Here is a 25,000-nt window from a genome sequence, read left to right on the forward strand (position 1 = left end):
ACGGCATGATGGATGGTGCATGATGGGATGCAGAAGTTGTTTATGAGACCTCGTGGGAGAATGTGATCTGGGAAGAGATTGCTACAGAACATCCGTCTAAATATCTCCTTTGTTGTCCTCTCTGGAGATCACGGATTGGGCCAGGTATGGCAAACACGCATTCCACAATAGTGGCATGTTTCTCACTTCATGAGGACGTGTAAAGCATACAGGCACCTTCACAAGCCCGTTTGAGCAGAACGTCACCAAACATTTCCCTCTACCCCCTCTCTCCCATCCTTTCTCTTACACACACACACACACACACACACACACACACACACACAGACACACACACAGAGTCACAGCCTGTACATCTTGTTTTCTGGGCCACGGTTCTGACTGGGGCAGTGGCGGGAGCCAGCGGGCCTAGTTGTGGTTCTCCAGCGCGGTGCAACTGTTCCTGATCTCATGACTCACTATTTGACCACAGTTCTAACACTCACCATGCTCTCAGCCAGGGACACAGAGAGGGGAACACACTCACACAGAATGCAGGAATTTGGTCGCAACCACATACACTCTCTCTCTCTCTCTCACACACACACACACACACACTCTCTCTCTCTCTCTCTCTTACACACACACGCACGCACACACACACACACACACACACACACACACACACACAAACACACAGTCTGAGGGCATTCAGCAGTGCATTATAGTAATTCACACCATAAATTTCATATGTACAAACAGGTACCACATGTCTCCATTCGCAGATATAAAACATTTTATGTAAGAGAATTTTTTTCCTTGCCATTTGCCATTCACTGCCCCCTAACACACACTCACACATACGGTACACACCACACACACACACACACACACACACACACACACACACACACACACACACACACACACACACACGCAAGCAAAGGGAAAGATTTAAAGGGAGATGCTACTTCCAGTTGACTAATGGTTGTTTTCAAGCACTAACTCACCCGCTGATGGCACGCACTGACAGACGCCTGCGCTGAACACAGGACACGTTGGCGTGCGGATCGTGTGCTCACTCATCGCCGTGAGCTGATGCCCAGTCATGCAGTGATGGCAACAGGGCCACGGCGACCCACTCAGATTCAGACTGGCACTCTGCCCACGCCAACAACTGGACTTTGAGCAGGAGCAGGGGTTGTTACTCACTTATACACAGACCTACACCACAGCTATGTTATTTAGTCATGTTAATATGCTAATGGTAGGGCTATAAGAATGGTAAGGCTAATGAACGTCATGTCAGGGAGTAAAAATGAGACAGTGTAGGTAATGGCGGAGTGTTTGGCTGAGTTATCTGAGACGTCTTAATCTTGCCCTCTGGGACACCCTCCGTTGTTTTTGTCCAAAGAGCTAAAGAATGTGTGAAACAGGTGTGGAGAAAAGAGAGAGGAAAACAGACAGAGGGGTAAACACGGAGTGGAGGAGAGCAAATGGAGGAAGAGGAAGAACAGGAAGGGTTCACTGGAATGGGGGGGGGGGTTGGATTTGGGGGGAGCTGCAGAGGGTTACCCAACACAGAGCCTCATCTGAACTATTTACTGAGTCTGGCACCTCTCTTTCACTTGCTCTCTCTCTCTCTCTCTCTCTCTCTCTCTCTCTCTCTCACACTCGATCTCTCTATCTCTCTCTCTTTCACTTGCTCTCTCTCCCTTTCTCATTCTCTCTCCTCTCTTTCTTTTTCTCTTTCTTTCTTTTTTTTGTCAGTTCTCTCTCCTTTCCTCTCTCCAACATCCTGTTTATTGCAGAGGCTGTTTCGGATTAGCAGTCCATACCACCCGCAGACTCGCAAATGTGGACCATGTGTGTGCGCTGGGGTCACAGGGCGCACCCTCCTCTCCCCTCCGTTCCCCTCCTCTCCCCTCCGCTCTCCGCTCCACTCTCCGCTCCTCTCGCCTCTCCACTCACAGTGCTGGGGCTAGGGCTGGGGTGCGGAGCGGTGGTGTGGGGTGGGGTGGGTAGGGCTGGGGCTGGGGCTGGGGGTGGGTAGCGGTGGTGTGGGGTGGGGTGGATAGGGCTGGGGCTGGGGGTGGTGGTGGTTGTGGAGATGGGGGGGCAGGTTTTCAGGGAACTGGAGGCTCCGGCGGTGCCCTTACACCTTCCTCGTTCTCCTCTCCGCTGAGACCCCTTGGCTCTCTGCTCTCCATCAATCTGCCCTCCTCTCGAGGCAACACAGGGGGGCAAAGGTTAATGGAGAGGTAATGTGGGTGTAAGTTTCCTTTCTGTACGTTGGGTGCCACCCTAAACCCGTACACCCCCCCAATCTTTCATATGCAACCCCCCCGTCACACACACACACACACAACTCCACGATGACCTTTATACCACAACCCTATGTTAGCACCCTTCAGAGCAGAACACCCCTACACACACCCCTACACACACACACACAGAAACACACGCACACATGCATACATACATACACACACACACACACCCTCCTCTTTCCTGGCAGTGGTGCTGTGGCGAGGTGCAGCTGTCTTTCAGCGCCTGTTCTCACTCTCACTTCCTTTAGGTGTGTGGGTGTGCTGCCAGCAAGTGACCCCCAGGTCTGGTTGAGTTACCTCAGAACCCGCCGTACTGATGGGGGGTGTGTGTGTGTGTGTGTGTGTGTGTGTGTGTGTGGGGGGGGGGGGGGGCGTGGATGCTCTCCATTTAACCTACAGAAAGTGAAAGACACACTCATACACACACACACACACACACACACACACACACCATTCGCGTAAAATACATACGCACATACATACTTCCACCACCACACACTCTGAAAAATACACACTTCAGCACACTGCAGAGGATGCTAGGATAATGCTCTGTCAATGAGAACCACACAGTGTGGTTTATCCATTTGATAGTGAATTATGGATTACACTGCTAAATGACTGAATCTCTCTCACACACATATACTCTCTCTCTCTCTCTCTCTCTCTCTCTCTCTGGTGTTGAGCGGTGGTATAGTAATGAGTGGACCACTGCACCCACTCTGACTGTGTGTTGTAAAACAGTTCCAGATAAGCAGGTGTGTGTGTGTGTGTGGTGGGGGAGGGCATGTGCAAGACTGTGAGAACAAGAAGAAACAGGTAGAAATCCTCTGTTTCAAGGGACCCAGAGGGATGTGTTTCTGAGATAATATTCCTTAGCAGTGAGGCATCATCTATATTGAAATATAATTTTAGATACAAGTTAAGACACAAGATAATCATAATCATAAACTGCATTTTGTTTGTTTTTGTACTTGTTGTACTTTTATACTTGCACAATGACAATACAGTTTAATCCAATCCAATCTAATCTAATCAGAAGCTTTATTGATTTATGAGAGCTATCTGTATACTGTATGCCTTGCCATTGGTGTGCCAGTTCCTCCTCCTTGTCCTCACCACTCAGTGGTGCTGTTGTGTCAACTACAGTAGAGAAGAAGACACTATAAAATGAAGGGTTTGGTTCCAAAACACTAAATCCACCATTTTAATGAACTTTCAGAAATATATTTTTTGGATATTGTTATTTGATTTATCTTTAGGCTACTCAATCAAAACGCCATAGTTGCAATTTGATTGATATTTCCTGGAATACATAATTACAGTAAATAGCATGACTTTTTACTTTAATGTTTTTTTTAAACGTATATATAGCATAAGGCATTTTACCTCCATCACCGTGATCATCCTCTAAAAAGGAGCAGGAACTACAGTAATTGTCAGTGAAATAATGCTTTTTATTTTTCACACATAAACATTTCCATAAATTCTCCTCTATTGATGTGTGTGTGTGTGTGTGTGTGTGTGTGTGTGTGTGTGTGTGTGTGTGTGTGTATGTGTGTGTGTGTGTGTGTCTGTGTGTGTCTGTGTGTGTTGTTTTGGTAGAGCATGTGTGTGTGTGTGTGTGTGTGTGTGTGTGTGTGTGTGTGTTGTTTTGGTAGAGCATAGTAGAGCATGTAAAATTGAATTGAATTTTTATCTTATTGTGGTTTATTTGAGTCAGTTGCTAGCCAGCCATCCCATGAAGCACATCATAGATGTCATGCCACAGACTCGAGAACAGAGTAGTGTTTTTTTAAACAGAGAGTTGGTGAATTTGGAGAATTCTAGGGATTGTACATCCGGTGATGAGTGCGTTGTTGTGCGTCTGCTTGATTGCTGTATTAAACTTTCTAAATTAATCTAGAACCTTTTGAAGAGAAAGACCATGTAATGTTGATCATTCAAGCTTTCTCTGATTGTGTGCTGTGAAGATAAAATGGAGAACATGTCTGTGCCAGACATGAACAGATAACTACCCCTTTGTCAGATAACATAAGTGAACTCAACTCGTATTGCCCTGTACCAAGCATGTGCTGATCACAGTTCACTAACTAATTAAGGTGACCATGATAAGCAAATGCTATAAAAAAAAGTACCATTTCCAAGTATGTGTGCACCATTATTGTAATGTATGCACATTTTGGATATGCCTTTTTTATCCATCTATTTATTTACCTGTGGTAATATTTTCCCCTTGTCACAGTAGTTTTCATCTAAATGTTTGTGATTCATTCATTCTACGGAAGAACATACTGACATAAAAGGTTGTAGAAAGAATGACTTGTTTTCTTTGGATGAGCATGTGTTTTGCATGGCAGCCTCATGGCTTATGGCTTACTCAAAGCGAACATTTTATGAGTGATTTACAACCCCCTGACCGAGACTAGCTGTAGACATGGATTCCATAGTGTTTCTAGAACAGTCCCTCCTACACACACACACACACACACACACACACGCACACACACACACTCTCACACAAACACACTTTCACTTTCAGATTTGGTTTTCATAATCAGGATGTAGGAGGGGTTTGTGTGGACCTGTCCTCCACAATGAGGTTGAGCTGCGGAAGATGCACGTACTCTAATATGAGTCGGGGTGAGAAGATGTAACCTTTGAAAAATGCGGTCGTTCTCCTCTTTCATTATGTGCACATAATGAAATGATTCACCTCGGAAAATTGGCAGGGGTTTGTATTGAAATGGTGGAAGAATCGGTAGTAATGAGTCATAGAGATGTGAAGGAGAGGTGCCCTTTCTGAATATTTGCTGCTGGGATAGTAAGTTCTTAATTGATTCCAGACTTTGGACAGTCACCCAGGCTAAATCGAAGTCAATCAGCAATCGCAGGAAAAACAGGCTACTGCTTTGTAGCTGGTGATGTGGTGATGTACATTCCACAGGCTCATCAAAGTCATCCAGTGGCACAACAAATCTGTTTTTGTTTTGTTCCTTTCTCCAAGACAACCTACCACAAGATGTTGAGTTTATGGTGCATGTGTGGTCAAGACGAAGGAAACACTGGAGTGAAACCTAATTTTACACACACACACACACACACACACACACACACACACACACACACACACACACACACACACACACACACACACACACACACACACACACACACGCTCTCTCTCTCTCTCTCTCTCTCTCTCTCTCACACACACACACACACACACACACACACACACACACATACACACACAAATGTGCATACAAGAATTACAGTAACAGTCATATGTGTGTAAATTTACCAAGTTGGTTTAAGCACAAGTTAAGTCAAGTGCAGTAGCCTACATTTTAACGAGCCTGACTTGGAAGTCAGAGCCTGGAATGAAATCCAATGCCAATTAGGCTATACTTACTGTAACCAGAGATCTGGTCATATTTTTTTCACTTCAGAAAGTGGCATTATATATGTATATTATATAATTTTATATATAAGCGCCCCCATAGCCTATGTGTGTGTGTGTGTGTGTGCGTGCGTGCGTGCGTGTGTGTGTGTGTGTGTGTGTGTGTGTGTGTGTGTGTGCGTGCGTGCGTGCGTGCGTGCGTGCGTGTGTGTGTGTGTGTGTGTGTGTGTGTGAGTGTGCGCGCGCGCGCGTTTGTGTGTTGTACAGTACCAGAAGTGTACTTTGCCTAATCATACATCATAATGAAGCCGGTTTTATTTCAGATAGGTGTCCCTGCAGTAGCAACATAAGAGCAGTCAAATCAGCTATTCAAAAGTATGAGCGGAGGAGCTATCAGCGCGACGCATCATAGGGACATGGAGCATGTGCAGTTCCATTTAGTCGGAAATTAAGTTGGCACCTGAAAGAGCGTATGAGATAGGGTGAGCTAGACTACAATTTCTGGATAAAACGAAACAGCTTCTCCCGACCTCTTATTAGTAGCCGACAGATCTGACGTCTGGAAACGGAAAGTTTGACTGTCGAGCGGCACAACAAATAGCCTAAGCTACTATGTAAGTTTTAGAGTCATACATTAACTCGCGCACTAGGTAGCCTATTGAAAAACTAGATGTCTTACATTTGTATTTTATCGATCATAATGCATTCTAAAATGGATTTGCGTGGGTGAGACCTCCAAGAATTAGACTGAAAACGAAGAAGAGGTTAGTAGATTAACAAATGTGTAGTTGACACATCAATTTTGATCAATGGCTCAGTGTGATCAGGGTTTAAGTTAGCTGGTTATTTAATCGTTTTCTTACAAATGTTGACAATTTTAATTCATCCAAATGTTTACAGTAGCCTATTGCTATTGGCTAAAGGTTACCACTCTAAATAAAGCGTGATCCGACAGGAAACCGAAAGCACTTAGACAAGATCTTGCTTTTACTTTCACTTGTTGCGCGCAGAGTAGTTTATCAATTCGTCGTTGCCAATTCCAAATGTTAAAAGACATGGCGTGAACTTAAAGTTGATTTAGGCTTTCAATATAGGTTGATTTAGGCTACTGGGAAGACTGGGCGAAATCATCAAGGCGGAGGGCTGCTAAATATGAATTTCCTATTTGTAATAATTGTATTTAGCCTATGACTGATTGAACTTCCAGGTAACTTAGATTTAGGCCTACTTAAATTCTTTTTTACATTTTTACTATTTCAAGATGGAGGAAAACGTAAGGAATATGCGCCTGAAAGAATGGCTGATTGCACAGATAGACAGTGGGAGATATGCAGGTTTATTCTGGGAAAACCAAGAGAAAACCATGTTCAGAATTCCTTGGAAGCATGCTGCCAAGCAAGACTATAGACAAAACGAAGACGCGGCACTTTTCAAGGTGAGAGATCAAAGGCCCTCTCTTTTTGGGCGCTTTATTTCGTATTAAACAAATAGGCATACAGAGAATCAGGCCTACCATACATTGTACTTCACCTAAACGTTCTCCTGCATAGACTATCTTTCGTTAGCAATGCATTAGTCTTTCTTTTTTGACAACCTGTGAAAGACCAGATTTGTGCACCGCTTCTCGTCCCTTAGCCTATATTCTGTGGTGCTCTCATTCTGCAGGCGTGGGCCATATACAAGGGTAAATTTCGAGAAGGCAAGGATAAAGCAGATCCCTCGGTGTGGAAGACACGTCTGCGCTGTGCTCTCAACAAGAGTACAGACTTTCAGGAGGTTCCAGAACGAAGTCAGCTGGACATCTCTGAACCGTATAAAGTGTATCGGATTCTACAAGACAGTAACCAGCCTGCAGGTAAACACATGTAGGCCTACTAAGCATTTACTTCAACAGAATTTAAATCTGTATTCTCACAGTAAACTAACCAAGAGCTATTGGCCTGTATTGCCCTCATTCTGGATACCAAAAGTCAGGGAGAGAGACAGAGGCTCTATATAGCATGTCCTTTATTACTATTTCCCTTTCTAAATGAATCGAAGTGTTCGCTTCCCCTTTCCTCGTTCTCTTTTTCAGATTCGCAAGGAAACCCTATGATACTACTACAGGCGACTGCAGTTACAGCACCAGGTGTTCATCTAGCCAGTCCTCAGGTTAGAGCGGAATTCAAGTCTACTCTCTACTCCACGCTCCACCCCACTAATGTAGCTTAGTTTCTGTCTTTGGAAATCCCCGCTTTCCTTGCTCGTCAGCAATAGTTAAAACATGTGTGTTAGTTTGTCGCCATCTGCTGGACACCTCAGTGCCACAATATTAATATTATTGCCTGTTTTTTCCCCCCTGAAATTGTTTTATTGTTGATTTTGTAAGGTGACCTTGAGTGTTGAGAAAGGCGCTCATAAATAAAATACATTGTTATTATTATTATTATCATTTGCATCCCTCAAAGCCTCCATGATAATTAACATATTCAAGTCCTCAAATGCATGACCCATGAATCCATGATAATAAACATTATGAACATAATGCAGAATGTATCAACATCTAAACTGCTGGCAATTCCTCTTGTGTAGTGTGGTGCCAATGGGTCCACCCCAAGGGCTGGAACAGTCTGCCGAGGTCAGTCTCCTCCCTCACTTGCATACTGTAATTTTCGAAAATAACTGATAATGAATGAGGGTTTTTCGTATATGGTGATTTGGAACAAGACATTGTAATGTCAAGATATTTGAAATGTATGTTTTCAGAGAGCCTGGTTGAGGGACAGCCGCAGCTGCACATTGTAAAGGTGGAACCGAGGAGACCAGTTAGCAGGCCCCTCCTGCCCACAGAGCTACAGATCTCAGGTGAGGTTACAGTAGCCTACACTTCAGTTCAGAGTGTGTTCACGTGAGGTTGCAGTACACTTCAGTTCAGAGTGTGTTCACGTGAGGTAAAGAACTACATGTGTATATTCGATTAAACATACGATTCAGGTATGAAGTTCCATCAGTGTCTTTCTTTGGTAACTTGTAGATTTTGGACTGCGGCTGCTTGAAAAAATATGGCACAGACTGTTAGGCTGCTGCTCTTTCGTTTCTAATTGTGCCATTGCACTTTACACTTGTGCACTTGTGCACGTGTTCTTAAATAGTAGTGTTAACGTAAAAGCCATATACTGCAGGCTATTTGTTATTGTTGTTTCATTTTAATTTGTACTGTGTGTCTGTTTTGGTGTATGTGTGTTATAGGAAGCATTGATTGCTGAACTGCTTTAATCTACTGGATTATTCAGGAGAATATGATTCCTAATGTAACTTGACTTGTACAGTGGAATCAAATAAAGTATATCTAAAATATGTGCGTGCAGATTTCCGGCTGCGGGTGCGCGTGTTCTACCAGGGCCAGATGGTGGAGGAGGTGGTGAGCCCCTCCCAGGACGGCTGCTTCATCCTGCACGGCTCCGTGCCCGTGGGCAGCGAGCGCATCTACGGGCCCTGCGCTGCCCAGCGCGTCTTCTTCCCCCCCGTGGACCGCTTCCGGCTGCCCCCCGGCATGGCCGACGCCATGAGCCGCCTGCTGCCCCACCTGGAGCGGGGCGTGCTGGTGTGGGTGGCACCGGACGGCGTCTTCATCAAGCGGTTCTGCCAGGGCCGCGTGTACTGGGGGGGGCCTCAGGCCGAGCACAAGGACCAGCCCAACAAGCTGGACAGGGAGAGGACCTGCAAGCTGCTCAACATGCCTAGCTTCCTGCGAGGTGGGTGAGGAAGGGGGCAGATTGAGCTGTAATGAGGGACAAGGTGGACAGGTTTTTTTGGTTCATCCTGTTGTACCAGTGCATCTCATTGAACAAATTAGAGTATCATGGAACAGTCCGTTGCCCTTGCTCAGGCTATGAGATTAAAGGCTCAGGAAACCATTACCATTGTTTTAACTTAATTAGTTGATTAAAGCTCTTCTCAGGTCGACATTTCTATGTTATAAATGCTTTATTCTGATATTGTGAAATAGTGGATTTTTAAAAATTATTTCCATAGGCTGTAATATTAGAATAATCCAAATTAAAACAAAACAGACAAGAAAAAAGGCTTGAAATATTTTACTATATGTTTAATGAATCTAGATGAAATGAAAGTTTTCATGTTTTTCCAGTTTTTCAAGTTTTCAAAGCTTTTCCATGATATTCTATTTTCTTGAGATGCACTTGTATGGTTTTGAGTTCATTGGTTAATAAATGTAATTCGGTGTAGTATTGATTAACATTGATGATCTATTCATTCAAATGAGTCGCTGAGTGCTATTTCCTGATGGTGGTTAGTGGTTGGGGGTGATTTTGCTTGCTCACTGAGCTGTAATGACTTCATTATTTGAGTGCACATTTGTGGAACAGTAGAACGTGATAACTGACTTTGTGGAACGTGAGGTTTTACTCGCTATATGTCACAGGCTGTTTTGCGCCTTTTTCGACTGCAGAGTTAGAACTGTTCCTGCGTGGCGAGGGGCCTAGGCCCTGCTACAAGATCGATCTCTGCTTTGGGGAGGAGTTTCCTGAGACTGGTGTGCCGAAAAGCAAGAAGCTGATCACAGCTCAGGTTTGTGTTGGTGTCGAGGTGTGAAAGGTTGTGTGACAGTGACTCTCACTTGTTAGACTGTTAGATGCAAAAAAAAAAGGCAGCACAAATATGTGTCAGTTCAGTTGAAAGAATGTGTTAACACATGGATCATTACTTTTCTAACTCCCAGAAACATTAGCAGGAGATGTTGCACAACATTCACATCACAGGCTAACAGGCTTTACATCCAAATGAACCAAGCATAAGAGTGCAATGCTTAATTATCACCACTAGGGAGCAGCATAACTCACCATTTCGAACCATACATGAAGTTACATTCAACACTGAGGATTCTCCCAGAAGCTGCCAGCTGATTAAGAACGTTTTGCTTTCCATTGCAACGCTATCACTGTGATCTAAACTTGTGCCATATACACATCTACCGTGTTTCTTATGCGAAGACATGGTTCTCTGTGCAGGTGGTGCCTCTGTTTGCCAAGGAGCTCCTTCTGCGGATGCCCCCGCCCAACAGTGTAATGGCACAACAGCCTCAGGCACCATGAGCTCCCCGTCTTAGGACGACGTCCACCCCAACTGTTTGAGCTGGACAGTCATCGTTATACGCAGAGACATGGAACTTAACCGCCTCCCCTGACTACTGTGTGGCTCATCAAACTAAACTACATACCTCAGCAGCATGGCTTAGACCGGAAGACTATAAAAATGTGACAGATGAAGCAAGGTGTTTGGGCATTATGCATGTAGATTCAAGTGTGCAGCTAGTGTTAACGTCATTTATCGCTGAGATCAAATCTGTTGTGATTATTAACAGCCTAATATGTTAAAGATTTTACCAAGTGTACGTGTTAGATTAAAATTAGATCATTATCAGAGAGCATATGTGTGAATATAATGTGTGTGAATAGATTGCAACCTGATTTTAGATTGATAATTACCTGTATGAAATGCAATTCTGCTTCTTTTACATTGACATCTTTTTGTGACTTTGACTGTGTTACTTCATAAAATGAATATAAACCAACTCAATTAACTTGTCAACTTATCCCCTTTTCTTGTTGAGTGTACAGACACATATTAGGTCTTTGAGTATGTAAGAATAACAGCGATAATTCAAGGTAAATCTATAAAGCTTTTTTTAATCTCTAGCGAACATTGTATGACAGTTTCACAATTTTAAAAATATACAATTTTATAGCTATAACATTTACAAAGAAAATAGTAACAACGGTATTTTTGAAAAACAACAACAACAGAAAACAAAAACAAAAACGAAAAAAAAAAAAAAAAAAAAAACTAAAGTGAAAGAGTGTGCTTGATCAGAAGAGATACCCGTATCTGAGTTCAGAATACTTTTCCTTTGTTCTTCTCCCTGCGCTCGGTCATACATTAACTTAAAGACAACAGAGAAGCATACAGCGGGGTCTGCTCTATTCACAAAGCATCCGATTCCAACTCGTCATTAGCACCGTTTTGCGTTCTCATAATGACATTTTTTTACGGCATCACAAAAGCGGAAGGAAACACCTGACAACTGTGTGTGTGTGTGTCTGTGGGGTGGGGTGTGGGGTGGTATTGGCTGATATTTGCGCCCTGCCTCTGAAGAGTGAGGCGTTAATCTTCCGAGTTTTCCAGTAGTGTCTTTTCCCTTTAACAGTTTAAAAGAATGAAAGAACCCAGACCGGACAGTAATGCTGTTTGTAAAAGAGCGTGTTGACCCACACTGAGAAAAAAGGCTAAAGGTTGCTGATACATTCACCTCGTCCGTCCAGACACGCGGCCAGAATTCGGCTCAGAAGCGTTAAAATTAAATTTCAGTACGAAAGTTACAACTGACTCATTTAGACTTTTTATTCTTTAGCATATTTATGTAACACCTGTAATATGTAATATTTATATATTTATATATTTCATTTCTCTCTCCAATGTTATTAACTTCAATAATACTGTTTGAAAATAATTACCCTGCAGAAAACACTGTCCGTGAGCGTGGAACGACCATTACTACATCAGTAAACGCGTGGCGACACAGACAGGTGAATTTGATTGTCTCACTGAATTGTCTCTTTTTGTGCATTTTGGGATTTCCTAGCATGGCGCCCTCCCATTGCTTTGCTTACCCGTCCGTCGCGGAAATATACAACTGCTCCCCCCTCCTGTGACCCCCTCCCCCCCTCCCCGTCTTGAAAAAAAATCCCAGCGGAGGTGGGCTTGGTTTTCATGGCTTTGCTCATGCACACTTGAGGATGTCCGTAGTAATGTCGAGTTACCTGAAACCTCCCGCGCCACCGCCCCGGTTCCTGCTCAGCTGGCCAGATGCGAGTGTGTGGAGCTGGTGGCGCTGAAGTGGACACCACACTGTGGGCTTTCTGTGTGTGTGTGTGTGTGTGTGTTACTGTGTGTGTGTGTGTGGGTGTGAGTGTGTGTGTGTGTGCGTGTATGAGGGAAGGTGGTCGGTAGAGGAGGAAGCCTGGGGGGGGCTTCTACTGTTGTTTCTCCTGTTTGAAGCCTTGAGGTAAATCTGGGGGCGTCCGGCCCCTGTCCTCTCCTTCCTCCTCCTGCTGCTCCCCCTCTCGCCCGGGGAGCTCGGGGGCCGACCAGCGTCTCTTGCGAGGCCGCGGCTCTCGCTCCTCACGAACCCCCTCGACGCTGTGGGAGGCGCTGCCGGTGGTGGTGTTGGTGTTGGTGTTGGTGGCGGTGGTGGTGGCGGCGGAGGGAGGTGTCGGGGGAGGAGGAAGAGGAAGAGGAGGAGGAGGAGGCGGCGGAGGCATCTTCTCCGTTCCCTCGCTGGAATTGGCTGCCGGTGCCGCACCGCCACCGCTGCCCGAGGCCTGGCCCTGGCCCTGGGGGTGGGGGTGGTGGTGGTGGTGCGTGCGGGCGGCCCTGGAGCCTGAGCGAGGCCGGGGCGGCGGGGGGCCCAGGACGGCGCCCGGGAGGAGGGGCGCGGGGGTCGGGGTCGGGGTCGGGGTCAGCGCCAGGCACACGTCCCCGGCACTCAGCTGGCGGCAGGCGAGACCGTAGAGCTGGCCGGTTCTCTGCGGGCAGCACGAAGACCAGCCTCGGTCGCGCACAAAGAATGGATACTCCACTAAGACTGTGAGTAACTCCTGCCAAGGAAACAACAAAGCAGCGGTAATATGCCTACCCCCCGACCTGCGCCTCACTGTGATGCCGACATGGAGATTATTAATCCATTAAGCCAAAACCAAACAGAAAAACAAGATTTAACAAACAAGACATCGTAAGCTCTTAAACAAAGCACTACTGAGAGGTGTTTTTCTTGCGTGCGCCACATTGCCAGGTCACTTGCTTGTTCTTAACTGAGAAGATCAAATCAGATAATACTCTTACCCAATTGTGGCAAGTAGTGAAAGGGATTTCTTTAAAAGTGTAACTCTAGACTATCGAGGGCACTCATTAGCCTTGAGAAATAACCTTTTTGACACTCCTCAAGAAAGAGGTCTGTGAAGTGGAAGTGGAAGCGAAAGAGAGCCTTTCTATTTGCTAAATCGTTTTACATTCACACCTTGGCAGTTGTGGTTTGCTACGTTGTCTACACTTGCATTCTACTGTAATATGTCTATATATTGTCTGCGCTATTACAGTACACCATTACCCACAACCAATTTCCTTGAGTGTGCCAAAAATACTATCAAATCATAAAAATAATATCTGATTCTGATTTGGATCTGTGGGTGCGACAACAGTGGCGGCCCCCTGGTGGACTGACCTGAGTGTTGCGGTCGGCCAGCAGGACCTGCAGTTGGCTGAAGGCGTGCGTGGGGCCGGGCAGGATGTGCAGCACGGTGCAGCTGCTCAGGTGGAACTCGGGCGAGGTGTCGGCGCTGCGCAGGAAGTCGTCGGTGCGCAGCTCCTCCACGCGCTTCAGCCGGCCCCCGGCCAGCTCGATCAGGGACCCCTTGGCGAAATGAGGTAGGACTGCCGCGGCGGAGGTGGCTGTGGCGGTGGGGTGCAGGTGCGGCTCGGAGTGAGCGGCGCGCTCGCGGTAGGGGCTCGGCGGCGAGGCCAGCTCCTCGTTGAGCTCGTGTTCGGGCCCCTGGGGGCCCCCGCCGTGGCTGTTGTGCTGATGCGAGCCCAGGGGCGAGAGCTGGGAGTTCCTCTTGCTGTGAGGGGGCGTGTAGGGCGGGGTGCCCGCCGAGCTGAGGGGAGCCGGGTAGGCGAACGAGGGCGACTGCTGCTGGAGGGACGGGTAGACGGAGCCCAGCGCGTAGTAGATCTGGGCACCGGCGCCCTGGATGGCACCCAGCCCCAGCGGCTCCACCTTGGCGGTCCGTGACTCGGAGAGGTGAGGGGCTTTGGGAGTCCTGCGGAGATCTCGCTCTCTGTCCCGCTCCCTCTCCCTCTCCCTTTCTCTGTCTCTTTCTCGCTCTCGCTCTCGTTCTCTCTCGCGTTCTCGTTCTCTTTCTCGTTCTCTCTCCCTGTCTCTCTGTCTGTCTCGATCTCGATCTCGTTCTCGTTCCCGATCTCGTTCTCGGTCCCGGTCCTGCGGGGGGTGTCGCGCGTTGGGGCCCGTGGCGTCCCGCGAGGACAGAGTCCCTCTCGCCAGCGAAGAGCCCGCCGTGTCCTCCGGGTGCCGCTTCCTCCCGTTGGTGTGGAAGCCCTCCGCGTGCCTGCCGCCCCCCTCCCCGGCCGAGCCTGGCGCCCTCTCCAGGGAGCCCTGCCGACCCTCCGGGCCGTCCAGGCCGTTGGGCCTCCTGCTCGGGTAGCGCAGCCGCTCGGAGAGGCTCTCGCCGGGGTAGGGGGGCGGCGCGGGCTGGGCGAAGAGGTGGTGCGCCGGCGAGAAGAAGGAGGACGGGCCGTAGTCGCGGCGGCCGAAGTAGGACCAGGCGTCGCGCTCCGAGGCATAGTGGCTCTTGTACGAGGGTAAGGACAGCGGCGGCTGCAGGCTCAGCGGGGGCACCTCGCCCCTCAGCCAGCGCGAGTGGTGCGGCATGGACGGGTCCACCACGTCCAGCACGCGGCCGTCCCTCCAGGAGGGCGAGATGGCGCTGTGCCGCTCGCCGGGCGAGAGGAACGGGTGAGACGCCGGGGGCGGGTAGGACACGTGCCACTGGAGGGGCAGGGGCAGTTGCAGTGGGGCCGGCGGCGGAGGCGGAGGCGGCGGTGGAGGAGGGGGCAGATCTTTGTCATAGTGAGGGACGTCGCTGCTGCTCTCCCTGCCCTCGGACTGCCTCCCTGCCAGGGCTCGGGGCCGCAGCGGCGCCGGGGGCTTGAAGTCGTCCTCCGGGGGGCGCTGCTGCTGCTCCGAGGAGCCCTGCCGGGACTCCCGCTTCTTCGGGGGGAGGCACTCTTTGCCGCGGTCTGGGGTGGGATTCATGGGGCACCCCCCTGGCCTGGTGGGGCCCGAGATTAGGTCACATGGGCTTCGGGGGAGAATGACGGGATCAGAGAGAGGGACGGCGCCCGTCTGCTGCACAGCATCACGCGTTCCTCACAGCTCACCACACGCCAAACGTCTGCTCACCTACACACACACACACACACAGAGAGAGAGGGAGAGAGAGAGAGAGTCACACAGAGAGTAATGGAGAGAGAGAGAAAGAGGGAGAGAGTCACACAGAGTAAAGGAGAGAGAGAGAAAGAAAGAGTAAAGGAGAGAGAGAAAGTCACACAGAGTAAAGGAGAGAGAGAGATAAAGAGAGAGTAAAGGAGAGAGAGAGTCACACAGTGAAGGAGAGAGAGAGTCACCAGAGTAAAGGACAGAGAGAGAGAGTGACACAGAGTAAAGGAGAGAGAAAGAGAGTCACACAGTAAATGAGAGAGAGAAAAAGAGAGAGTAAAGGATAGAGAGAGAGTCACACAGAGTAAAGGAGAGAGAGAGAGAATAAAGACCACAGGGAGAGAAGAAGAAGAGATGAGAGGATCAGAGAACAGATTCTCAAAAGAAGAAAAAGAAAAGAGTAAGAAACCTACAGAATGGATTGCGATGTATCAAATGAAATGAAAGAAGGTGAGCAGCATATTGAGATATTGAGGGCGATGCCAGGGGAGAACGCAGAGAGGAGAGGGCGAGATGACACGACAGAGACAAGAGTTCCACACAGAGAGACACAGAGAGCAAAGGGGAGAAGAAGAACCACAAGATAGAAGAAAACGACAGAAACAGAAACAATGAGAAAGAATAAGAACATAGATAGGACAGGATAGCAGTGTGTGGAATAAAGGAAGGCGAGCAATGCAGCGAGATGATGGAGATACCGTGGCGGTGAGAATGCAGTGGAGAGGGTGAGGTGAGAGATAAGGAGGGAGAGGAGGGAGAGGAGGACGAGACAACATGTGAGGGAACGTTAACACGCTGTTGGTGTGAATGAATTTGAATGTTTAAGACCCGAGGATCTCCACAGTAATCACTAGGCGCCGATGCACCTGTGCTCGCACATGGAGGTGTAAGAGGAGTTCCTACACTCTCTCTCTCTCTTTCACTCTTTCTTTCTCTCTCTCTTTCTCTCTCTCTCTCTCTCTCTCTCTGTCTCAGTGCGCCTGGTCTGCTCAGAGAGTGCGCGGCTGGCTGGTGGAGTCTGACGGTGCTGCATCCGTGAGCTCTTAAGCAGTGAGAAAACAAGGGCCAGTTGGCACCTGTCAAGCCCTCGAAAATTGTGATGCTTTCTAAATATAAACCTCTTGTATTATTGGTGTGATGTCGAATGGGCATGCATTACGGATCTAATGGCACTCTCTCTCTCTCACACACACACACACACACACACACACACACACACAAGCACACACACATATACACGTGAACACCCACAGGACTACAGTACAGATTCAAACACAGAAACACACACATATACAGAATCCACAGATGAGACCATGCATGGGTGAACGAGTAGCCCACACACACACACACACACACACACGCACGCGCCTGCATACACAAACATAAAGAGATTCACCCACACGCACACACAAGAGGCACAGCGGGAGGTTATCAGGCGGCTCTTTGAAGAGCAAAAATGTGCGCTTGCTTGTTCAGCTATATCGGGAAACACATCGGCTCCACAGTCACCTCCTATAGAACCCCCCCCCCACCCCCCCCCATCCTCTACCAACCCCCACGTAAAGAACTCAGCGCCCCCTGCCCACACTCCAGGGTTCCGCTGCCAATCAACGCTCCCCTAGCGACGGAACACGCCGGTCACTACTTTTTCTTTTCCTCGCTCCCCTCTCCCTCCCTCCCTCCCTCCCTCCGTTTCCTCCTCTTTTCCACCCCAACACTCACACCCCCACGGCGAAATCACCATCCGCAGTGAGAGTCCGTGGCGTGGGCAGAGGGAGATGATGATGATGGTGGTATAGTGGCAAAGAGATGCTCGCGGAGCCTGAAGGGGATTCGAGGCAGCAGGGGAGAGAGAGAGAGAGGGAGAGAGAGAGAGAGGGAGCGAGAGAGAGAGAGAGAGAGAGAGCGCACGCAGGGGAGGGAAGGAGGCTGGAGAGAGCGAGCGAGCGGGTGTAGCTTGTAGTTAAGCACCCTTGTTTCATTCACTGTGGAGTGTGGGGGAGTCTTCTCCGGAGCGCCTTTAAATGCTCTGAATGCGCTAAATGAGACACTTTGATGTGACTGCACAGCGCCGCCGGCACATCTGGTCCTTTTCAGCGCTTCAGTCTAACGTTTCGTCTGCCCCTGCTGAACCCTGCCACCTAGCAGCTGTCGCTATGGAAACTAAGTCCATAGCATCCTCACTCCACTCTTGTGCAAGGGGGAGAGGGAGGTTACGCAGGGATACTGGCTCGGGAGTTTTTCTTTTCTTTTCCCTTATCACCCTCTACTCGTTTTTTTTTTTAGTCTTAATGTCCATGAAAAGAGATTCTGTACAAGGAAATGCACTCTGAAGATGAATCAAACCGCTATTCATCTGATACACACTCGTGGGTGGACTTTTGAAGGGGGGGGGGGGGGAAGCCAGCGAGTCATTGCTTCGGTCCCGGACTGACATCCTCACAACTTTTGAATAAATAACGGCAACACATGAAAGACAGAGAGCAAGAAGAGTTGGACCTACGTGTGACCGAAGTTGGAGCCACCGCAGACAACCCTGTCAGAGGGTGCTTGTGTGGCAGGAGTTTCTCACAGAGACACCTGAACTGTCCCTTTCTCCAGCGTCTTGGAGCCCCTGCCCTGGCTCGCTGTAAAGAACTCTAACTTCTGTATCTCTCGTTTCACTCACTGTCTGCGCTTTGAAAAGGCTCTCTGCACAATCAATACAACGAGACAAGGTGATCCGCGGAGGCGAAGAGTCCTTTACAGAGAGACCGAGCCGCCCATGCGACAGAAGATGAGGCTGACATCCACCGAGGTGACCTCTTTCAGACGCCGCCGCCGCCACTGCCGCCGCTGCTGCACCGGTCACCCGTGCTGCTGACCATGCAGCCTCCAGCATCATCTAGGTTATGACTCAGAAAGTTTCCACACAAAAGCGGCGCTGGCTCGGGCGCCCTGTGCAGCGGCTGCCATCCTCCGGAAGGGATCGATGCGTCCGTGTAACGCGAGAGGTCAGGATGTTGCCACCACTCTGCTGCTGCTGCTGCTGCTGCTGCTGCTGCTGTCAGACTCTTTTCTCTTTTTTTCTTTTTACAAACTCCACTCAACTGAAATAGCCCCCAGAGGAACTTCCTCACTGGTTCCCCTCTCAGACACGTTTTAAAACAATCAGTGCTGGCACAGTCTGTCAGGGCTCAATTGAATCAGCATTGATCTCGCCACTATCAAATGCTTTGCACTTTGCTGCGGGCGCCAAAAAACAAATGGGCATCGCAATGGAGCTAGTTGGGCACACAGCGGCACGGTTGGGGTGTGGTCTCTCCGAAAAAGAGCAGGTGGCATTCTCACAGCAGTGGTGGGGTGGGCACTTGGGCATGAGTGCCATTCACAGACGGCTTCATTGACACACCTCAGAGTAGGGGCTTCCCGGCAGAGACAAATCACAATCAATGAACACAGAAAAAGAATTTGAAAATGATTTGCTGAATATATTTGTATATACAGTTGTTGAAAGCAGTTTGTATTTTTCCACAAGCTGTTACTAACTATACACTTTATTGACGGCAGATGAGGACTGGCATCAAGATTCCGTAATTATGGGGGAGTTGAAGCAGACTAGACAGGTTTGAATGGCAGATCAAACAGAACAATTGTCCTTTGATTGAAGCAGAAAACAGGCTGATTCGAGCAAGCAAGCACACAAGAGAAAGTATTCGAGGGAGCCGTAGGAGGCTGCCATCCAACTGAGTCATTTCACCTAACACACGTACAAACACTGTTGTACAAGAGATTCTTTAGAAAAACATAACAAAGCAAGCATACAAAGATGACCAGTGTAAGTCAATTACCCACTGAAATGCTTCCAATAAGCCTAGACTACACCAATAAAGACACACAAAAAGCAACCAGACAAAAAGGTGATAGGGCACTTAAATATTTTAAAAACTGTACCAGTCACAAGAAATACAATTTAAGTAGCCATATGTAAACTAGTGACATAAATGATTTCTTGTTAAGACAAAAAAAAAAAAAAAACACTTCTGAAAGCAACACATTATAGCAAGCATTTTGTATATAAAAACACACATCTGTTAGCTGACTTCATCTCAGAGGACAAAGGAGAAACTGAAAAGGAGAAGCTGTCTTGCCCCCACGCAAGCTGAAATGCACTTAAGTGACTGACCTTGCCTTTGATCGGCGAGTACTCCCCTGCCACACACATCAGTTATCCAATGCCAGAAAAACAAGAACCATCCACAGCAAGTCGCCGCTCGCAAAGGGTCCCCAACAAAACCCAGGAATCACAACACACCAAAGCTGCGAGCTTGTGTATGACAGTTTGTGTGTGTGCGTGTGTGCATGTATGAGTATGTGACTGACTGTGAGCATGTGTGTGTGTGTGTGTGTGTGTGTATGTGTGTGTGTGTGTGATTGGGAGTGAGTGTGTATGTGTGTGTGTGTGTGTGTGTGTGTGTGTGTGTGTGTATGTGATTGTGAGTGCTCACTTGAGACTAGTACACAAGACTGAGGAAATGAGTAATATCTAGCAGTGAGGAGCATGTCTGCTATGCAACAACACATAAGCAGACCAGTTGCTGCTGTCGCCCACTCGCCTTACTCACTGTGAAAGGGATGAATGCGTGCACGCATACACACACCACACACACACATGCACACCACACACACACACACACACACACACACACACACACACATGCTGTGTCTACATCTTTCTCTCACTTCGTCCAGGCAATACAGAATATTAAACACTTCAAGCACATGCACTATTTTCAGCATAAAGAACTGCTCGTTTCCAATCCAGAACTAGGCTGTCTGTGGTCTCTAAAAGACAATGTTAACAATGACGAGTGTAACCACATTTGCATGAATGATAGAGATTTGCTGTAGGTACTAAGACAGAGAGAGACGTTCAGAAAAATGGAAAAGGGAGAAAATGTCTGTAAAGAAATAGACTAGATACACAACAGATGAAACAAAATGAGGGAGAGAAAGAGAGATACATGTTAGAGAAGTCTGTGAGACAGGGATGGTCAGGGAGGTGGTGCTCCCACACAGAGCCTATTCTACAAGCCTGCGCTGCCTCTGACTCAAAGCAAAACCTCACCACGCATCACTCTCTCACACACACACATACACACACATACACACACACACACACACTCAGACGCACACACAGTATCAAAACTCTTTTCAGTGTTGCTTATGATAAGGCTGTCGTGCAAACGCTAGCAAGAAAAAAAAGGGTTCAAAAATGCATAGTCCAAATCTCATTAAGCGCACAACACTTAGTGTAGGCAACTCTTCATCTACTGTTAATATCTTAACAACAAAACAAAATGCCAAGTAAAACAACAAAATAATTCAAAGCTGGGCTGAAAATCCATCTTAGCACTTGAGTATTTGTAAATAACACATTTGAAGGACTGGCTTTCACGTGAAAGAAACCACTTTTCCTGACTCTGCTTTAAAACAAAAACAACAACAACAACAAAAACCAACGCGAGGTCCCGTGCCCACCTCACCAATGTTTTTACTTTCAAGAGACTACTCGTTTTCAGCGAGGACGGCTGAATCACGTTTCACAATCTTTATGCTACTGTACATAGCCTTGTTCAAAATCTTCTTTCATGTCATCGAAAAAAAAAACGAATGACTACCGTGCCAAAGCATCCCTCTGTGTGAGAAAGCCAGCCGGTTGGCGGTAGACTGCATGAACACGCAGATATCAGCGAGCTGTCAGTGCACGCGTTTCCCCCCCATTTTCGCGCTACACGCGCAGAATTGGTAACACACATATCACACTGTCAGCTTAAAATAGTTACTCTTTCAACGAAACAGGGCGGATTTGGAGGAAACGCATGAGATCGTCGTTATTAACTGACAGTAAAAATGTGAACCTTTGATCCTGAAGTAGGCTACAAAAACAAAAGAAAGAGAAAGCTTTGACAAGGTGACCCCTCATGTCTTGGTATTATTATTATTTTCAGTGTTATTGAAGAGTTGCAGTGTGCAGTCAGATAAAGGTGTCACCATATTGGGTTATGTTCATGTAATTAGTCAGAAATTAATAGGCTAATAACTGTTAATCAGAATGTACATGAGTGTATAGACTAAATCCAGACTGTAAAATGGTTAATGAAAAACTCATAAGATCATACTAGCCTATATCATACAATTATTGTAGATGTTGACATGGCACCAAGATGGAATTATGGTTATAAATAGAAGACAAAACTGGTTGATATACAAAATTGTACATAATTGGTTTTGTCTTTGTCCGAATATTCTTTCACCTCTCCAATATTAACAGACAAAATTGTTAATTTATTTGAAAATTATCTAAATGGTTGTATGACTAATTAAAATAAAAAAAAATTAAATAAAAAAATGTGTATAGGTAAAGAACCCCCAGCACACAATGAAGGTAAATTAAAAGTAAATGTATTCAAATATATAGAGTAGTGGAAGCCTAAACTTGATCATTGTTATTATATGTCTTGCTTTAGAATAATTTCTGTGTTTCACATAATAGGCTTCACATGATCCTTCTTAAACATTAGAAATGTTCTTTATTGTTAGTCCAACTTTTCAACAAACGACAAAAGAAACTTCTCCCAGTTTATGGTTCATGTGAAATATTTCCAACAACACAAATCACAGCAAAACAAACACTGCCACTGGTAACTAGCTAGCACATACTGTATACTATACTATAACCACCCCATCTGTGGTACATTTGTTTTGAGTTTTTTTTTATTTTTGAGTTTTTTTTTTTTTTTTTTATCTCACACTCACTTCTATATTTTCTTTTTAAAGATTGTTCTTTTTCCTCGGCGCAGTGTTTTTCTTTGTGGCTGATCATGTTCCCCAGTGGAGTGCGGCGTGCGGATGGGATCGCTCTGATGCAGCAGAATTCTGCAGCTTTGTGTGTCTCCCCCGGGACAACACGAGAGGAAGAACGCAGAGCAGAGGAGAGCAGAGGAGAGAGAGAGAGAGAGAGAGAGAGAGAGAAGCTACTGTATAGCACGCAGGAGCCGAGGGGAGGAGAAGAGAGGGAGAGGAGAGGGAGAGGGAGAAGAGAGGGAGGTAGGGCCACACAGAAGGAGAGGAGAGGAAGAGTATTTTATCATGTACAAAGAGGCCAATAGAGGAGGAAGTTTGAAAAAAAAGCGTAGTGTAAAGAATGTGTGGCAAAGAAAAGAACGTGTCTGAGAGACCACGAGTTGAAGGGAAGAGGGAAGAGCGTTTGAAGGAAGAGGGGGTCAACAGAGCGGAGGGATGCATTTAGCTCAGAGGTGTACAGGAAGAAGGCTAGAGAGCAGGTGGAAATGAATGGATGCAAAGAGAAACGAGGGAGGAGAGGAGAAGTGGAAGAGGAGCGGAAAAGGAGGGAGGAGGGAGGAGTGGAGACGCAGGCAGCAGGACCTTGGAAATGGACAGGGATTAAAGTCCACAGAGTACTACTAGGGAGTACGCTGCGTAACGCTGAGTGTGTGTATGCGTGTGTGTGTGTGTGTGTGTCACTCACTCCACAGGAAGCCAGTGCAGTGTAAGCCATCGCAGGGCGTTCACACGGGCAACTGGCCTCCCGGGCTTCTGTCAGCCGATTGGGCGAATGGCCAGAGAGGCCCGGGGGACAGAGTAGGACAAGCCATGCGTCTCTCTCTCTCTCTCTCTCTCTCTCTCTCTCTCTCTCTCTCACTTTGTATTCCTCCACCCTCTCCTCCTCTCTGTCTCTGTCTCTGTCTGTGTGAGTGAGTGTGTGTGTGTGTGTGTGTGTGTGTGTGTGTGTGTGTGTGTGTGTGTGTGTGTGTGTGTGTGTGTGTGTGTGTGTGTGTGTGTGTGTGTGTGTGTGTGTGTGTGTGTGCGTGCGTGTGTGTGTGTGTGCGCATGCGAGGTGGGGCCACTGACCCCTCCTCAGAGGAGGATGATCCTCGGTGACCGTGTGAGAGTGTGATCCTGGGGAAGGATGAGCTTATGGCTCAGGAGTTACTATTGGAGCCAGGTGGGTGGCGCTGGAGTGGGGTGGCAAGTATGAGTAAGTGTAATCTCTGCCACACAATGGAACATAGGGGATCTGTCGAGAGGGCACTCTTAACAGCGAATGGAATAAAGCTGTACTCACAGAACGGTGTGCTCACACACGCACGCACACACACACACACACACACACACACACACACAAAAACTCACACTCTCTCTCTCTCTCTCTCTCACACACACACACACTCACAACTCTCGTTCTCTTCTTTTTCTTGTTTGTCATATTGTCATTCGGCATAAAACACTCCTACACAAATGTATTGAAATCTGATGTGATGTGAAAACATGCTGTGGTGGGTTCAAAAGCAACTGAGACAATGTCTTTCTTTTGTGGGGTTTTTTAAAATTTCCTTTTCAGAATTTGCCTCCTTTTTGCTACTTTATCAGTGTAATCCACATTCAGAAAATGTCCTCCCTCTTTGACACATCTAGACAATGGCCAGGTTTATTTCTGTAGAAGAGACTATAGCGAAGGATGCGTAAAAAACACACGCCTGTAAGATATACAGCCTGACCACACAAACTGCAATAGTCAGCAAACAGACGCGGGCGGAGAAGTATAGCCCAGACTCACAGGCTGATGTATAAGTATAAGTACACAGTGATGCAACGGCGGTGCAACGTCCAAAATGAAACGCTGCTCGCGTCGTGTTGGACATGAAACTGAATCAGTGCTGCTCGCAGAGGGCCCCATTCTGAGCGCGCGAGGCGCAGGGGGACAGGCGAGAGCTCCTTCATCTACCGCCTCCACCACGTCAACAAGATGAGCAATTTAACTGAGCCATTCAAACCCATTCACACAACCACCCATCCTCCTCCCTCCTCCACCCTCCCTCCCTCCTCCCTCCCTTTTCCCTGCTCAGATTTTATGGAGGCATCAGAATGAGACAGACTCCAACAAGAACCAACACAGAGAGAGAGTGTGTCTGTGTGTGTGTGTGTGTGTGTGTGTGTGTGTGTGTGTGTGCGCGTGTGCGTGTGTGTGTGTGTGTGTGTGTGTGAGTAATTGAGCGAGTGAGTAAGTGAGAGAGAGAGAGTACTAGGAAAGAGGGGTTGTGCTATGAGGTATTACACCGCTAATCTGTGCTGGATCCCTGATGGTGCAGGCTAAAGCAGGCTTAGTACAGTTATGGGAGAAAATCCCCCCTGCAGTGGAGCCGTCCGTCAGCCCCTTCG

The 25,000-nt window shown here is 47.4% G+C and overlaps 2 protein-coding genes across 5 annotated transcripts in view; one reads left to right on the forward strand and one right to left on the reverse strand.

The window, feature by feature from the left end:
• The first annotated feature begins 6,139 nt into the window (after positions 1 to 6,139).
• Positions 6,140 to 11,286, forward strand: irf10 (interferon regulatory factor 10). Of its 3 annotated transcripts, none has more exons than XM_062541744.1 (9): positions 6,140 to 6,323; positions 6,971 to 7,144; positions 7,375 to 7,564; positions 7,784 to 7,860; positions 8,281 to 8,326; positions 8,455 to 8,553; positions 9,057 to 9,443; positions 10,160 to 10,278; positions 10,719 to 11,286. In XM_062541744.1, the coding sequence occupies exons 2-9, from the start codon at positions 6,971 to 6,973 to the stop codon at positions 10,800 to 10,802; spliced, it is 1,176 nt and encodes a 391-aa protein (XP_062397728.1). In that variant the 5' UTR covers positions 6,140 to 6,323; the 3' UTR covers positions 10,803 to 11,286. The 3 variants fall into 3 exon arrangements, with proteins under 3 accessions (XP_062397728.1, XP_062397727.1, XP_062397726.1); XM_062541743.1 differs by lacking the exon at positions 6,140 to 6,323 and adding an exon at positions 6,352 to 6,473; XM_062541742.1 differs by lacking the exon at positions 6,140 to 6,323 and having other exon boundaries at positions 6,712 to 7,144.
• A 90-nt stretch (positions 11,287 to 11,376) lies between these two features.
• zmp:0000000926 (arginine-glutamic acid dipeptide repeats protein) overlaps positions 11,377 to 25,000 on the reverse strand; it is a 25,399-nt gene continuing 11,775 nt past the window's right edge. The window contains exons 1-3 of one of the 2 annotated variants that reach the window (XM_062541741.1): positions 19,944 to 20,140; positions 13,988 to 15,742; positions 11,377 to 13,364 (exon numbers count right to left, since the gene is read on the reverse strand). In XM_062541741.1, coding sequence (XP_062397725.1) covers positions 12,741 to 13,364; positions 13,988 to 15,595 — 2,232 coding nt within the window. In that variant the 5' untranslated portion in view covers positions 15,596 to 15,742; positions 19,944 to 20,140 and the 3' untranslated portion in view covers positions 11,377 to 12,740. Of the gene's footprint in view, positions 13,365 to 13,987; positions 15,743 to 19,943; positions 20,141 to 25,000 lie in introns of those variants that run through there. The other variant, XM_062541740.1, reaches the window with a different exon arrangement.

Source organism: Sardina pilchardus, chromosome 7 (assembly GCF_963854185.1).
Source record: "Sardina pilchardus chromosome 7, fSarPil1.1, whole genome shotgun sequence".
In the NCBI taxonomy this organism is placed as follows: Eukaryota; Metazoa; Chordata; class Actinopteri; order Clupeiformes; family Clupeidae; genus Sardina; species Sardina pilchardus.